Genomic DNA, 14,850 nt, shown 5'->3' on the forward strand with positions numbered 1-14,850 from the left:
GCGCATCCTGCATTTTTAGCATTGTGGCGGGCGGTGCATTTAGCACCGCCCGCCACAATGCTAAAAATGCACGTATGCAACTGCATAAACAAAGTGGCAGGCACCGCGCGGTGCCTGCCGCTTTGTTTATGCAAATGAAGGGGGGTACCACAGGTACCCCCCCCTGTGCACCCCCCACCTCTCCTTCACTCTGGGGGCCCACAGGGGCCCCCCAAAGTGAAGACTGCAAGCCTTTCCGTGGCGGCATCTAAAAAAGCCCCTGTTAATATGGCTGGCAGTGTCTATTAGACACCGCCACCATATTGGACCTTTTCCGCCCCGGTCGCAAGGCGACCGGGGCGGAAAAGCGGCGGACGGTCTTTCCGTCCGCATCTGTCCCCCCCGCCATCCTAATATGACGGGGGCCATTTAGGTGAGGATGGCGAGTGGATTTCCCCCGCCAGGCCGGCAGTGGCTACCGCCAGCCTGGCGGGGGCAATCCGCCCGCCATCCTAATGGGTCCCTTACTTTTTATAAGTCATCTTCCGCAGCTCTATGCAAATAAAAGTCTGCTGGAAATTAAAACCTAGAAAGGTACTTCAGCTACTGCTGGCAGGCCAGCACACTATTGTATTTAATTTTTTTCAAGATTTGAACTCCTATTTACAAGACTCTTCTTGGCAGAACGACCTTGTGCCATTGTCCTACGCATCTGTCCATAGAAAGAGAAATTTCACATTTAGCAAATGTCTTTCCCAACAAAGTATTACAGCTTTTTATAATATTTTTCTTAAGGCCTTTGCCACTTGGAGAATAATGACAAAAGAACGCTGACACTAAAATAAGTAAGATGCTTTCAGATCATAAGTATTAGTATGCAATTGACAAGGTGCATGTAAAACCCACATCCGAAAACCATCAAGCATGCTTTTGAGGTATTATTTAGGTTTTTAGAATCAGCCTGATATTTCCATACAGCAGAATCATGGCTTAACTTCCAGCAATTAGTAAATTAGGAGGTCATTACTGCAACTGCTTACTCTGAAGAACAACCTAATTAGTAAGCAAATGTTACAAAGTGCAACAGAAAGTACAATGCTACACATCTGTTAATGCTTGTGCAGTTTTAGTTAACCATTCCTCCACTCATTTACCTGTCTGTTTATCTTCTGCCTGACCCCTGAAGCGACGCCTGCGGCTACGATTGCGTCGCTGGGGTTTAATTTCACTATCATCTGCAACAGCAAAGTTTACCATAAACCTTTTAAGATCTCTACAACAGAACATTGTTTGCAAAGCAGAAAGACAAACACAACGTACACAATAAATTTAAGACAGTAAAATACAAACAGTGGAACAACTACAGAATAAACTTTGGGAGGATTGCTCGAACATCGAAATTAATGATAGTGCATTACCGCGGATATGCATACATCTATGAAAAGATAGCACCTGGTACCTACGCCACTCACCTGTGACATGGATAGCTTCTTTAATTTCATAAATGTATTTCTCATTCTGTACTGTGATTTGAATGCATTATAATACAGATATATGTAGTAGTTTCATCCCAGCAGAATACATTGCCGATTGAGATAAGTATTTACATGAATCCACTGAATATATCCAATAGCCAACTACTTAGGGAATCACTGATGCCGCACAAGAATCGAAGACATTATGCAATCAGTCTACTGGCCTTAAAACACACATCTTTCAAATAGTCACACTTACAGCATTACATGCCAGGCTAAAGGCATAATAAATTGCTGGTTTACCTCCTTGATAAATCTGCTACCCGCTATGGACTTGCTGTAAAGGAATCATTTGCAGAAGGCAAGACGGGTAATTAAGGTTGACCTAAGAACAGATCACCTTCTACAAGACATTTGTGCACATTTTAATGATGCAGACAAAGCCCTGAAAACAAGCCAGTCATATCACTCACAAGAAAATCTAACCCTTTGACATCTACGCATAGCAACCCAGCGCTCGTCCTGTGCATCACATGAATTCTGATCTCCCATATCTAACCATGCACTTACAATTAATGTTCTTTGAATCCATAAATATTGATTGATAATGGGTCTAATAAATCAGAAGCAAAACTCTGTGGTTTGTTTAGTTAACACAGTCATCTCAATATGTCATAATCTGAATATACCAATACACAAATTAGGAAGAAACACCCAGGTAGTACATAGATAAATACTGATCTATGAAAATGTGCACCCCTAACTTTAGGCTGCGTTCTTTTGAACCTATACTTCCTGGAAGCACATGAAGCCGACTGATCCAGCACTTCCCAAATACCGCGCTCAGACCCTCGAGTCGACGCGGCCGTAAACAGCTCCCGATTCTGGGTAGCACATCGTCTAAACCCCGCCAGACCGCCATTACATAAGGATAAAAACCTCCCCTCTCGCCAATCCGCTCATTTCGAGCCCATTCGGGCTATCTCCACGGCAATAGAGTCTTTCAACTACTAGGCATTTATTTATGTCCTGATGATGGTCCCTATGATTAAGTAGTCGGACCGAAACGCCGTCGACCCTTATGTGCACCTTATGCAAAAACGTAAATGCTATGCTATGTATATGCAAAGGTGTCTTCCTGAATGTTCTGTGCATTTGTAAAACTACAGAAATCTGCAGCTTTTGCCTAAAAAGCCCTGTTTGTTCTTTGCTTTCCTCACTGTATTGATTTGTATGTGCTCGGGCACAGGCTTGTGCCCCACTACGGTGATTTGTTGAAGGAATCCTTTTCCGTGTAACTTCTATTAAGTAAAGATTGAGACCTCTGTCCGGCTGGACATGTCAAACTTAATATAGAATAATTTGTGTCTATATTTATTGCTTTTGGAACATTTCTTATGCATGGGACCATTGTTGTTTTGAAATATTATGCTCCCGAGGTCCTGTGCTGACTCGTTTGGGGTCCCCTTGTTGACTTAAATATACTGTTTTGACTCCAGGCAGCCTCCCCAGTAACCTTTAAACGATGAGTCGCTTAGCCAAGGCAACCCAGTATCCAGTACATACTATTACACCAGGCTTTTCGATCTGAGAAATGGCGTTTTGATTTTTTTCTACGAACTGTAGCCCACGGGGCCACCAGAGTAAACTTAATGGACATCGAGCTCCACCACACTGCAAGCGAGCCTCTCCACACCAGCGTACAGCTCTGCATCAGGTCCTTCGTCCATTGGCTCGTCTTCATTTCGCAGAGAAAGATGCCTTGCTCCCAGACAACTAAAAACTCTGCAAGACCCAACACATCAGGTCTCAGAAACAAGAAATTCAAGGGAGGGTAGTTATCTTCTATTAGGAAAGAGGACATGGTGGTGGGTTAGAGGGCGGGCGATGGTACAGCATTAAACAGATTTAGTTTTGTCGTGTTGAGATGGAGGTGAGAAATGGGCAAAAGAATAACTGTGGGAGCAAGAGAAATCTGGCCACTTAAATTTGTAATACAGATTAATTTGTTATTCCAATAATTGCTCTGCTGTGGTTCAAAGATAAATACAGGCAGAGGAGACAGGGCCCCTGTTAACTCCTCCTCTAAACGTGGACCTTTTTTGCATGGCGATCCTCCTATTCCGAGTTATGCTGAAAGGAGGTACAATAAGCTCATCCCCCAGTACCCAATGATGTCACCTATGGAGAATGTAAGAGCAGAAATGACCATATACATGCTTGTAGGTTGGTGGGGGCACACTTCATCTACTCACCTACAACTCCTCTGCTAAGCTGCCAGGCATGCCCTCAGCCACTGCACCTGCATCTACCCAGGTACATGACCTTAGTAACATAAGGAACCAGACTAAAACGAAACATACAACTTACCAGTGCGGTGCAAGGGCAAAGATACAATGTTAAAAAATAAAACAAAGCCCCCTTTCTAACGTGCAATAGTGAATATTCGGAGCATCAGCACAACTACTGTAGCTGTGAAGGTTACAAACTAAAACCAAGCAAAACAGTACTGCCAGGGACATGACTGTAAAGGCTTGCCTAAAAAATCTTTGAGGATGCCCTACCCTAAAACAGTCTTCTCAGACTTGGAACATCCAATTTATGTTTCCGCTTACGTCAATCTTGTCAATGATGTAGACAGATAGCAAAACTGACACAAATTAATCTTTAACAAAGCACTACAAGATTTATAGGAAAGCTATGAAAAAAGGGGATAGTACATGGAGCAAACAGGTGTTCATGATTGACAGATATCCAGCGGGGACTACAGATAGAAAATAGCAGCTTGCCAGGACGATGTTATGGAAGCCCTAGGTCACCAACGTAACCCATTCCTTCGAGTCTCTAAATTCTGAGTCTTCACCTCCTGTGACTTTCATTTAAAGCCATTTTCAGTCTACATAGCTTTCAGAGTGGAGGCTCAAGCTCTCAAATCTACGAATGGATGTCAAAAGTAATCAATATTGAATTAATCAGGCTGATAAAGGAAACACAAAATCATGTCCAGAACACTGAGGAGGCTCCCACACAGAGTACTACAACACTTAATAATGTCACTAGCAGAATGAAGGACAAAAATGCCACAATTAAGGACTCAGAAGTTTGGTATTAGCAAAGTAGCAGAAGGACAAATAAATTTGATTTGGCAGTTCAACTCTTGAAAAACGAGTTACTTACCTTCGGTAACAATGTATCTGGTAGAGACACAGTCTAGCCACAGATTCCTCAACTTAGAATAGAATATCCAGAGGCGTCAGACTGGATCCAGAATTTTTTTCCCAGCAGCACCTCTGCGCACTGTGGGGGCGGCGGCGCCGCACGGCTCTGCCCGTATGTCGCCCACGGACTTGACGTCAGTGGAGCCACATAAGCCTCCCCCGGTGCGCTGACGTCAGTTTTCATCGGAGAAACTTTTCCGCGCCACAAAGCGGAGCCACCACCAAAAACTGTGAGAGCATGGGAACAGTGTATGAAAAAGAAGAAAAATAAATTGAATGGCGAAAAACAGCACCATAAAGGACAGTGCCAGGCTGTATTATTGAAAAATAGTGAAGGGAAAAAGCAGAACACCGCTCTGAGAAGCAACCCCGCAAAAGCAAAGGCTAAACCCTCCCCGGTGGCAGAAGAAGATGTGAAAAACATCAAGGCAGACAACAGAAAGTCTGCAACCTCAATATATAACCGTGAAGGACAACAAGCCCTGAACACCTGAGCAATGACAATCCACCACAAGTCAGCACCAGAAAGGGACGTAGTATCCCCTGTAGGAGACTTATAGACTGAGGCAGAGCCAATAGACTTCAAACCAATGGACCTCCGGGGAGGAAAGAGAACCCAAGGCGATTGAGAAGGCGGGTGAGTAGGCCGCACACTGGACAACCCAGGTTGTGGAGATGTAAAAGGACACATGACACATGCATGAGTATACAGCCCAATCATGAGAATGGGTGTAGCAGAGCAAGCAAAACAGAATGAAGCATCCCGTTGAGGAGTGAAGTGAAAGATGTCACCCCGCAGGAAGACAAAGCCACCCAGAGGGGGGCGAATGCAGAAAACCCAAACTGAAAAGATTCTCGCAGAACGGGGAGAATGGGTGGGCGTTAAGGAATCTGCGGCTAGTCGATGTCTCTACCAGATACATAATTACCGAAGGTACGTAACTCGTTCATCTGATCGAGACATCGAGCAGCAGATTCCTTAAATTAGAATACAATAGATACCAAAGCCGTACCCATAGAGGAGGTGGGTCTGCGACTGAACCCCACCAAGTTCCAGAGAGACCTAAGTTGTCAACAAGGTGACGAAACACAGTGGGGACAGCAATGCCGGCATAGCCAATACTAGACCATGAAGCTCTGAAAGAGCGGAAAAGAATGGGAGGCAAAGGCGCCACAAGCCGTGAAAGAACAGCACGAAAACCTTCATATGTATACCGGGTGGAGAGAAAGAAGCACAGAGCCAGAAAGGCCAGTGTGGAAGTGAGAGTTCAGGGCTGCGCAAAGAAGATAAACTGAGCCTAGGGTCTGAGGGATCCACAGGATCCGATGCGTCGAAAGGAAGCAAGACCCAGAGAGATGGCAAAACGGTATGACAGAGTCAGCACATACCGGTCGAGTACGTAAAACAGTGGAAAAAAGCACTGTTGATCCTGCACCAGCTAACGTGGAGCAACATTGGCAGGATTCCGACCCATGGCCAGAAAGTGGCGGTATTACCAGAAACACAAGCCACTCCATTACGCAGTCGCTCCTTCACAAGACATGTGAGAGGGCGGACGGCAACAAGCAGAAACAACCAGTACACGACCACAGTAAGACTGGTATTGATGTGGAAGTCAGGAATACTAATAAGCATACAGTGTGGACACCAGAACCACACAAAGTATAGGGAAATCCCCCTGAAGGGTAGCATGAGCAGCCCAGACACACCCAAGAGATTGCACCATGAGCAGACCGGGGCTAAGACCACGGACACCGCAGCAAAGAACGTTGCCGGCGCGACTCCACTGAAGCAAAGCAGATATATATTAAGAAAGATACACATCTAAAAAGGATGTGTTGCATGAAACAAGACAGGGGTACCCCATAAGTACCAACAGTATTGGTGAAGCAGAGTTGGACAGGATAATGTTCAAGTCTGTAAGCGACATCAGCCACAAGTCCGGGAGGAGCCATGGTCCCCCACTAGACAGACGTGGAAATGGAGCAGGACAAGAAAGGTGGAAACAGTCAGGCCAACGGAATGGCCTAGGGATGCACAGACAAGACTACCCAAGAAAGTGAGTATCCTGAAGAGAACACTTCCCCTGAGAGTGTTACAGCAGGAACCCAATGCAAATGGAAAACACCTGCGCAGAAAGCAGGGAAATAGGAAAAAACTCCTGTTAGGAAAGTGCCTATTAAGTGAGGGCACAAGGTAGTGAACAGCATAGACGTGAACAGCATAGACGTAAACAGCATAGACGTAAACAGCATAGACGTAAACAGCATAGACGTAAACAGCATAGACGTAAACAGCATAGACGTAAACAGCATAGACGTAAACAGCATAGACGTAAACAGCATAGACGTAAACAGCATAGACGTAAACAGCATAGACGTAAACAGCATAGACGTAAACAGCATAGACGTAAACAGCATAGACGTAAACAGCATAGACGTAAACAGCATAGACGTAAACAGCATAGACGTAAACAGCAAAGACGTAAACAGCAAAGACGTAAACAGCATAGACGTAAACAGCAAAGACGTAAACAGCAAAGACGTAAACAGCAAAGACGTAAACAGCAAAGACGTAAACAGCAAAGACGTAAACAGCAAAGACACCACCGCCTATAGACAAGTCCAGATAGGACTGAAGTACGAGAAAGCCTTACCCATTGCAGAGAGTGGTAGGTAGAACCAGTACCCACAGAAGTGGAAGAAAGAACGCAGGCACCCCAAACTAGCAAACAGACCAGGGTGAACCCACACTACGAGCAAGCACTGAAGAAGTGTGCCGTGCAGCAGCTCTGCCCTTGCGCTATATGATGGCAGGGCGTCAGCCACGGAATAACTATTCCGGAACGGAACAGAACAAGGGTTCCCAAGGGACAGTGGCTGGCGAAAAAAAGAGCAGCCAACATGGACTAAAGAGGAACACAGCAAAGCTGAAAAATGCCCCTGGGAAAGGCAGAGCCTCGCGGTAGGGAACCCCTACCGATGCTTCGAAGTACTACGGAAAACCGTAGACCCCAACTTCAACTGAAAATGCAATAGAGCGACGCCAACCTGTGTGTAGCATAGCAGCAGAAAGAGGACAGATTGATCAACAGAAGAACCTCTGTGAGGAAGACTCCACAGGAGCGCACAAAGCCTTCCTTGTAGGAAGGCAGCTACACAATAGCTAGCAAATACCCCACATAAGGTAAGTCTTAACCCCAGAAAGGGGGCTCCTTTTGAGACTCGTACATCGACAGTGGAGTGAAAGGAAGGCAGAACCAGCTGACCAGCTGTACTGAACAAAGGAAAACATGGCGGAATAGCCACCTAAACAATCTGGGAATTGCGGCACGAACCCAGGGACACTAACAAACAAGGCAAAGCTGCCTATGCACAATGAAAAGCAACACAGTCATACAAAGTATGAAAAAGGTAAGCCACAAGGACGAGAAAGCCAGGCCACAAGGGCGAGAAAATAACGGGAGACCAGACATGAGGCGGGAGACCACTGAATCAGCGTGACAATCAAAAAGGTCTACAGCATTGAATGGCAAATCCCGAAGAGAGTCCCGAACATTGTCGGGAAAGCGACTATCGCGCTGCCATGCATGGCGGCGCAAAGCAACCGACTGGCCATTGCCCTACCCAATGAGTCTGTAGGGTCCAGGGCAGATCGAAGCGAAAATTGTGCCATTCCCCGACCATCAAGAATAAGGCGATGCAAGTCAGCCCGGGGCCCTTCTGGGAGAGAGGGAAGAAAGAGCTCAACTAAGTCCCAAAGCCAAAAGAAGCACGTGCTAACACGCAAGTTGTGTTTAAGGCACGGATGCCCACACTGGTGGAGGTAAAAATGTGGTGACCACATGTCTCCAGCGAGCGAGACTCCCTAAAGGGAGGTAGCAACGGTAGAGCGGAAGAAGGCTGCAAGGCGAAAGCCGCCAGGACAACCAGAACCTGAGCTCTAGGGTAAAGGGACAAGCAGACAGGATCGTTTGGGTCCAGACGATGCCAGCGAGGAATGGCCTGATCAACAGGGTCACCATAGGAGGGCCGTGGCCAGGTGCCAAACAGAATGTCAAACAAAGACCCACCAAGGGGCAGCACAGGTTCCACATCCACAAGCTCAATGTGGAGGAGATCCAGAAAAGGATCAGAGGGCAGGGAAACCACAGGGGGCTGCAAGCGAAGAATATCTGCAGCCCTGTGAACTGCCCTTGCGAAAGCAGCACTAGCTTCTGTCGCTATTCTGGGGGGGCGACAATAAACCATCTGTCGGGGGCGTTTGGAGGCAAACTCGTCCACTAGATAGTAAAGGTGGGGGAGCCTGAGGTTGATCAGGAGGCCATGGAACGCTAGGCACCTGCATTAAGGGGCACCACCGAAAAGACCCCAAGCACGGTGAGCCCAGAGGAATTTCATCCTCCTGCAACAGGGGAGACGTAGGCGTCGGCACCGGCGTCGACCGACGCCAAGACTGCGTCACATCGACGTCCAGAACCTCCAGAGGGGACTCGATCTGGGCGCAGACCGACGGCGACTCGACCTCCACCAGTGAGGAGGTAAAAGGTGGACAGGGCGTCGAACTTGTTGCCGCAGACGATGTCAGCGCAGGAAGCCGCACAGGGCTATGGGGCGATTGGACGGGTGGGCTGGATGGACGACTGGTATGCCCCTCCGGGCCGTGTCCTGACGTCGTATAGACTCCGGAACCGGAGCCAGCGCAGAAGACGAATCGGCCGGTGAAGACCTAACATGAGTGCCTTCCGAGTCTGTGGGACCGTAAGGCGCACCAGGGAGAGGAGACCTGGAGAAAGACTGGAGAGCCCTTGAATAGGCCTCCATCTGGGTCCTTGTCGCTCCGACACCCGGACAGGGTGCGTATGGGGGAAGAGGACTCCTTGGCGCCTGTGCCTGGCAAAGACCGAGAGCGGCGGGCCCCAGCGTCACGTTTACGGGAGGACGACTTCCATGACTTATGCTTGCGCTAACCTGTCTCCGAACGACATCCGCGGGAACAACCTCGTGAGCGGCCCGATCCCGAGACGGAGATCGGCGGCGTGAAGGTGCAGGACCAGACAACCTGGTGGCGAGCAGCTTCATACGACGCTCCGTTAGGGACTTAGGTTTCACCTGCAGACAGGAGTCGCACTCTTCGGAGTCGTGGTGCACTTCCAGGCACCACATACATATCGCGTGCAGATCCGTGACAGACATAAGCCGCGCGTACAGGTCTCACACGCCTTAAAGCCCGAAGGCATCGCACACTGTTCCGTGACACCGAAGGCATCAAGAAGGCCTGAAAAACAGGCCACGGAACCGCTGGTTTTCCTGGACCTGTGTTGGGACGAGGAAAAGAAGAAAAATGGACGTCAGCGCGCCGGGGGAGGCTTATGTGGCTCTGATGACGTCACGTCAGTGGACGACTTCAGGGCGGAGCAGTGTGGCGCCGCCCCTCCCCCCGGCGCACAGAGGTGGTGCTGCGAAAAAAATTCCGGATCCAGTCTGACGCATGGGGATATTCTACTCTAAGTTAAGGAATCTGCGGTTTGATGTGTCTATCAGATATAGGCGTTTCCTAAGTAGACAGGTCTGGATTTCAAGGATATAATCTAGCAACTGTGGAGTTTGCTTTTTCAAATGGCTAATAACGATCTGCACCTTTGAGTTATCTTGGATAAATTACTCCGTGCGTTACAACAGTTACATTTAAATCATACCCAAATAAGCCCAATAAGTCCTTTGCGAGGTTTAGCTCACCTCAAGCCAACACAAAAAAGCAATGGAAATAAAGACAACAAGTTGAACTGATAAAAGGATGTGGTTCTGTGATCTAGTTTAAGAACTGCTTAAATGAAAACCACAACAACAAGGTAAACCTCCTTGTGTACAACCCCATTGCATGCTCAAGCATTGGTAGCAGAGAAGTAGAAACAACAGCTTCTGTGCTACTTCTGAGCTATATTGAAAGACATTGGCTTCTTGAAACCCCTACTGAGAAATAGATCAAGGTTTAAATGACAAATTGGAATGGCGTAGGTTTTGCTCTTTTTGCTTGTCAACATTCATGGTGGTGAAAAATGGTTGAGAGTGGCAGACTATTTAGTGTGTGACGTATTTTTAATAGCATAAGCCATGCAGACAAAGATGGCAAACCCTACTAGAATGAGATACTAAGGTCACTTATATATTATCATATATATCATATATTTTATTGACATTTAGGTGTCTAGAGACAGGGCAAAGCATGCTATATTTTCATTTAGCAGTCAATGAGTGGGATGATCTTCTCTGCAAATGAGGTAATATGATTGTTTCAAAGGGACAGGCATTAGAAAGGGCAAGAGACGGCAGAAGATGCCGGAGAAAAAGGCAGCCATTAAAGATGGCCTAGATGAAAGTGAAAAGGGAGTACTTCTTCAAGCTGTGGTTTGGAACGTTGTAAGTATGTACGAAAGTTAACAGTCCAAGAAAGTGCTTAAGCACATTGCGTGAGACAAAGCAACGTCTGTAGAATTCAATGATTTAAAGATGTTCCTAAAAGCTTACTACTGGGCCTCCTAACTGGTCAATGTGAATGGCTGGGCATTCTGATAGACTAGAGTCAGCATGCAGAATTGACAGAGTTGTGATGCGCGCCGCCTCTTATTATACAACAGGGGAGTGGTTCGACGTTTGCCGACACACACACAGACAGTGGTGGAAGTGTGGTGAGCAGCAACGAAACTCCTGGGTTGGGAAGGGAAACAAACAAAGATTACCCCGCTCTAGGACAGCGACCAGCTTCAAGGAGTGGGGCAGCTGTGCAGCTTTGGTAAACAGAAATTTCTGGGCCTGGAGAAATTGGAAGACGTGTGGAGAGGACATGAATTTATCACATTTGACACATTACAACTGGAATATGACTTGGGGAGCGGGGAATGGTTGAAATACCTACAGCTGGGTCACACCCTTAAAAGCTACATTCACAAGGGGGAAGACCTAGAGGAGGCATCCTCCCTAGAAGACCGACTGTTTACTGACCGAGAAAACAGTATTGATAATTTAAAGGAAGATACTGAACAATTAATTCCCCAGAAAGCCTGGGCTCATTAAGGACGGCATGGGAGGGAGACCTAGGCCAGCTGGACAAGGAGGACTGGGGGAAGGTGATACAGGGTTCGAGGGATGTGGCAATACGTTCCAGATTCCGTCTTATCCAACTAAAAATCTTACACCGGGTTCACTAAGCTAGGACAGTGCTACACCGGTTGGGTCGTGCTAACAATGCGCTGTCAGATGGGGTGCGGGCGGGAATGGACTTTCTTCCATCTGTTGTGGGACTGCCCGGTTATACAAACACACTGGCTCGAGTTCGGGTGAATCATGGCCGAATCATGGCCGAAGTAGTAGGGGCGGAGGTCCCGGTAGAGCCCAAGTGGTTCTTCTTGCTGATTTCAGGCAGAAGAGGTCTGGCCAAGACACATGAGACTCTGGCTGTCATTAGCCATAGTAGTTGCAAACCGCAACATCTCAAAAAGCTGGAGACCTCCCCGCCACCTCCCCCACCCCAAGTGTGGCTGAGTGGAAAACTGACTTAGACTGGTGTAGACAGGCAGCACACACAATATACCTCAGTAGAGGTTGCCCATGGAAATGGAAGAAGATTTGGGGATACCAACAGGCCTATAGGGGATTGTAGGGAACGAGAGTACGGTTGAAATGAGAATGTTGACTCACAATGTCTATGATTTCATTCTCCTATTGCAATGATCAACAGATCTAGACTGTATGATTTGAATATCCGTACTGAACTGTGTACTTGATTTATTGCAGCCTGAGCATATTACAATAAAAAGAGTTATTAAAAAAAAAATGATGTTCCTAAAATGGGCTTTGGCAAAGCACTGGTAACACTGAATGGCATCAATGAGAGTCTTTGCAATACTTATCCTGAGATTTTGTCGGAGGCAGTCGATCACTGAGATAGATGAAACAAAGCAATTTGCAATATCAGCGGTCCCCAGTAAGACTACCTGTTGATTTATCAGGACGCTTACTGCTGAAATTGTAACAACAAATCAGCCAGATGTTAATTTCGTTTTAGATCACGTAAGCAACATAACAAATGGGCAGTATAATGCCATTATGTGTAGGGTTTGCAAAGCTCTGCTAGAATTAATGGCAATACTGTATCTTATATTTCCAGTGGTCGATGTTCAAGAGCTCCCTTGTAAGATTCACGGAGGTGGGGCTCGCTTCACATCTTAAATTGAGAAATGCCCACATAGGCTAGGTGGGTTACTTTGAAAGGATTATGCATAAACACAAGTTTATTCTATGGCTGGTATTAGAGAGCAAGCAAAACCAAGTATGCTGATTATGATCTGCCTTAGCTTAACTAGAACAGGTTAATGCTCAAATGATCTGGGCAGGCATAGTTACTTGTCAATATATTGAATATAACAAAGTGGTTGGGAAATGTCTGTGGGGCATCGCACCACCCACCTCAGGAAAAGCACACAGGGCCAAATTAATTAAGACAGTCCTTTTAAAAGCTATCAAGCATACCGCTAAGGGAAAAGCTCCAAGGGTATACTGGAAATCCAGATAACCGTATAAATCACTTTACTGAGTAAATATTTCTGCACTTTTTTCAGTCATTAAGGAGTTACAGCAGGAGCTAAAGCCTACTTCCACTTTTGTGGGAGGTAGCAAAAAGAAAAGAAAAGGAAAATCAACAAAAGAAAGTCTCTTCTTCCAGCGGCATTCAACTAATTTCTTTAGTAACACGCCAAAATATGTGCCCTTATTTTGGCCAATTCATCTTAACCCTACGATTTTAAGACTCGTCTCCACATTCCATGGTTTGACTCCTTGCAAAACAGCCTGACCCATAGAAACACCAGAACTGCTCTTATTAAAGACTGGCCAGAGGAATCTCAACAATTCTACGCATTTGTACCAGAGAAATGAAAAAGCCATTTTATGCTGTTGAGTGGGTGTTTTAGATCACCATTAGAAGACACACATCCTTCAAGCATGTATCAGCTGGGTGTAGGTGATGGCACGTAAGCAGCAACTTAGGTCAATAGGCTTATGTCTGATGCTGCTGCTGCACTCGTTCCACGTGGGAGGGAATCCCTGATTATGACAATGCTGCAAGTAACTAATGTCCTCAGCTGTTCAGTGCATTAGGTGTACTACTAAAGTTATGGCTTCTGCAGACAATTTCGCGCTGTGCTTTGCAAGCAATACGTGATCAGTCTCTAGCCTGAATGTGAGGCAATTCAGGTTTTTTTGTGGAGAATGTTATATCAAGGGTGACTAAAAATGTAAGTTATTAAGTAGCAACACTATTGCAAGAATCTGTTAGTTTGTTTATGTACAAGTATGACCCCATGATTTCAATTAAAAGCTTGAGAAGATGGGAACATTTTCTTTTGTCACAGCTTGTATAGACTAACCTTATAATGTTGGTAATTGTTATTAACATTTTAGCACTACAGTAGTTCAACTCCATACCCCAAAAAGTTTATTTTGCATAGCCAATCCGGCAACACAGTAGCCCGATTCAATTTACCAAAAGAGGTTGCTTCAAGAGACTTAGGTTGTAGTGTTTGTCAATGCTGCAGAGTTGATTCATAGATAGGATCTATAGGTTTGGACACATATGTTAGTAGAGTGTGCTATGCATCACAGCTGTTGGGTATGCACATTTGAAATTATCTCAACTTTCCTGATCTTCAGTATTTCGTGTAATACGTCCGCCACCATCCTAGGCATTATCAATATATGTTGTAAGGATTTTGTACACTTGATGGTGTCTGATAAATTATTACTCAACTAGGGAAGGATTTGATGCCTCTTTGCCAGGAAGAATAATGTAATTACAGCGTTCTCTTTAAGTTGTTAATGGTGCATCCTCACTTTTCTTTTTTATTTTATTACGTTTTTTCTAGCATGGAGTCAGACAAGCATTACATTTCAATCACATGTACCGTTTTGTTGGTTATTACTGTCATAAGACACCAGCTTTCCAGGTCTACACATTTGTACATTGATATTTCCTGCATTTCAATGTTATGAAGAGCAGAAGCTCATATATGAACCATTGCCTTTAATAGTGTGTGTCTTCTGTTCTTATTCAACGTATAAAACCTCTATCCCGCACTGTCCTGTGCCGAGACGTCATTGTTGTTTTGTACCATGTAAGACCT

The 14,850-nt window shown here is 45.9% G+C and overlaps 1 protein-coding gene across 4 annotated transcripts in view; it reads right to left on the bottom strand.

Annotated features, from left to right (window-relative positions):
• FXR1 (FMR1 autosomal homolog 1) overlaps positions 1–14,850 on the bottom strand; it is a 290,993-nt gene that overhangs the window by 42,218 nt on the left and 233,925 nt on the right. For 2 of the 4 annotated variants that reach the window (XM_086944361.1, XM_086944360.1), the window contains exon 15: positions 1,134–1,214. The exons of the other annotated variants lie outside the window; for them this stretch is intronic. In XM_086944361.1, coding sequence (XP_086800487.1) covers positions 1,134–1,214 — 81 coding nt within the window. The remainder of the gene's footprint in view (positions 1–1,133; positions 1,215–14,850) is intronic. 4 annotated transcript variants of the gene reach the window in all.

Source organism: Lissotriton vulgaris, chromosome 11 (genome assembly GCF_964263255.1).
Source record: "Lissotriton vulgaris chromosome 11, aLisVul1.2, whole genome shotgun sequence".
Classification (NCBI taxonomy): Eukaryota; Metazoa; Chordata; class Amphibia; order Caudata; family Salamandridae; genus Lissotriton; species Lissotriton vulgaris.